A 1,263-nucleotide genomic window follows, 5' to 3' on the forward strand; every position below is an offset into this window, starting at 1 on the left:
AAATGCAAAAGGTTTATGACTGAATTGTCATTAATAAAAGTTTGAGGACTGAATTTGCACAATTGCAAAAGGTTTAGGACTAAATTGGCACCAAAAATAGGTTTATTACTTTTTTGACACTTTTCCCGAGAAAAGCCGACTAGAAGTATTGATCTCTATAATCTCGCATTGCTTTGCCACTCTTTTTCGATTGAATCATCAAAAAGTTAAAACCTTAATCGGCCAAATTGAAGAGGGAAGGAAAGAGTTAGCAAAAAGTGGGGAATTAAACTGCCACCCTGTCTTAATCCCCTACCTAACACCTAAAACAAACACTAAAAGAACCTTTGTGCATTCTTGGATTATGTACAAGCGGATATCTAAGTTCTTATTCGGGAATATTTATGAAATATAGACAATAAACAAGTTGGCTCATTAACTCTTATATAAGTTGAATTGAGGTGCTAACGCTTATCATCACCGAGACATAAAGCAAAAGCACTATGAGGATGTTCTCAGCCAAATATCCCGTCTTCCTCCTTGTCCTAATTGCCTTTTCGCCTGTTTTTACCACAAGAACGTTCAAAGAGAGCAAACCATGCAAGAGACTCGTCCTCTACTACCACGACATCCTCTTCGGAGGCGACAATGTGGCCAACGCGACATCCTCACGGGTGACCAACGCAACTGGGCTCGGCCAATTTGTGCACGGCATGATGATCGTGTTCGACGACCCGATGACGAAAGACCAGAACCTACTCTCGACTCCAGTGGCACGGGCTCAGGGTTTCTATTTCTACGACATGAAGACAGCTTACAATGCCTGGTTTGCATACACACTGGTGTTCAATTCGACCGAGTATAAGGGCACGATCAACATTATGGGAGCAGACTTGATGATGGAGGAGACTAGGGATCTCTCCGTCGTCGGAGGGACGGGCGATTTTTTCATGGCTAGAGGCATTGCGACATTTCGGACCATGGCGACTGAAGGGATCAAATATTTTCGCGTGCAGATGGATATCAAGTTATATGAATGTTACTAGAATGAAAAATAGTCAGCCCCTTATGCGTCTAAAATTATGAATCTTATTTGTACTCAGTACTTGCTTTTCTTCTCACGGATCTATCTCTATTTAAGAGCAATTTAAGTACCGTCGTCTTTATGGGAACACTGCAAACTTTTACCTTGTGTTAAGATCGTCAGAACATCTTAAGTAGCACTTTTTCTTTATCACAGTATGATCCTCGAACTCATCTTTTTATCACAACGTGCCCCTCTTT

At 41.3% G+C, this 1,263-nt stretch overlaps 1 protein-coding gene across 1 annotated transcript; it reads left to right on the top strand.

The window, feature by feature from the left end:
• The first annotated feature begins 482 nt into the window (after positions 1 to 482).
• Positions 483 to 1,025, top strand: LOC115740798 (dirigent protein 6-like). Its single transcript, XM_030674391.2, has one exon. It carries the CDS (start codon positions 483 to 485, stop codon positions 1,023 to 1,025), a length of 543 nt encoding a protein of 180 aa, XP_030530251.2.
• The last annotated feature ends 238 nt before the right edge of the window (positions 1,026 to 1,263 follow it).

The sequence above is a fragment of the Rhodamnia argentea genome, chromosome 9 (assembly GCF_020921035.1).
Source record: "Rhodamnia argentea isolate NSW1041297 chromosome 9, ASM2092103v1, whole genome shotgun sequence".
Lineage (NCBI taxonomy): Eukaryota > Viridiplantae > Streptophyta > Magnoliopsida > Myrtales > Myrtaceae > Rhodamnia > Rhodamnia argentea.